Genomic DNA, 892 nt, shown 5'->3' with positions numbered 1-892 from the left:
TGAAATAAAAATGGTTGGCTTTGTATAGTATAAAGAATTGTAGAAAAACTGAATTGGCTATGTAGAGTTTATATAGTTAAATACATGAAAGAATCAATCTATATCAACAAAAATACATGACTCAAAGAAAATTAATTCCTGTCTCTCATGTTTGGTGCCCTCATTCTGCTACCCGATGATCCACCCTTTTGTCCCATACGTCTACGAGACCTTGTCTTCAACTCAATCACTTGCTCCTGAAACCTACTTTCCCATCTCTCATGTTCACTACTAACACTCACACTTCTCCACCTCTCATGATCACTACTAACACTCATCACTTCGCTTCTCAAACCCAATTCACTATCATACTGTTCTCTAAGCCTTGGATTGGACAAGGTCTCGTAAGCTGCATTTAGCTGAACAAACATCCTCGTTGACTCCTCCTTCATGGAAGGATCATGGCACACATCAGGGTGGTACTGAAGAGCCATTGACCTATAAGCCCTCTTGATCTCATCCATTGTTGCACTTCCTGGACTCACAGATAATATTTTGTACAAGTTTTCTTGGGTTAACGTTGTGGCTCTGCATGAAACACTACCAAACTTCACACTAGAAGGTCTTCGATGTTGTTTACTTGAGAGTGGAAGGCCATGAGATTCAAAGGGCTTGGACATGCTTAGGCTTGAACTTGATCTTAAAGATAAAACATCCATTGCTCTAGTTTTTTTTTTTTTTCTTCCTAAAATATAAGAATCAAAGACAGGTATCAGGAGATTTACAACAATTTACACACTCTTCAGATCAACCAACTGGACTAAACCCCCTTGAGATTACTCTATATAATTGTATTGAACCTAGCTAGCTATCTTTGATCTATGAGAATGAGTGTGGAAAAATGATATGGAAC

At 38.2% G+C, this 892-nt stretch overlaps 1 protein-coding gene across 1 annotated transcript; it reads right to left on the bottom strand.

The window, feature by feature from the left end:
* Nucleotides 1-892, bottom strand: LOC114412580 (chaperone protein dnaJ 20, chloroplastic-like). The gene has a single exon (XM_028376522.1). It carries the CDS (start codon nucleotides 696-698, stop codon nucleotides 132-134), a length of 567 nt encoding a protein of 188 aa, XP_028232323.1. The 5' UTR covers nucleotides 699-892; the 3' UTR covers nucleotides 1-131.

The sequence above is a fragment of the Glycine soja genome, chromosome 5, assembly GCF_004193775.1.
Source record: "Glycine soja cultivar W05 chromosome 5, ASM419377v2, whole genome shotgun sequence".
Classification (NCBI taxonomy): Eukaryota; Viridiplantae; Streptophyta; class Magnoliopsida; order Fabales; family Fabaceae; genus Glycine; species Glycine soja.
Note: the sequence above shows the minus strand (reverse complement) of the source record. Positions and strands in the feature narration are given on the sequence as shown.

Excerpts from the sequence above, each read along its gene's own strand:
- LOC114412580 (XM_028376522.1), bottom strand. The coding sequence starts at position 698 with ATGGATGTTTTATCTTTAAGATCAAGTTCAAGCCTAAGCATGTCCAAG.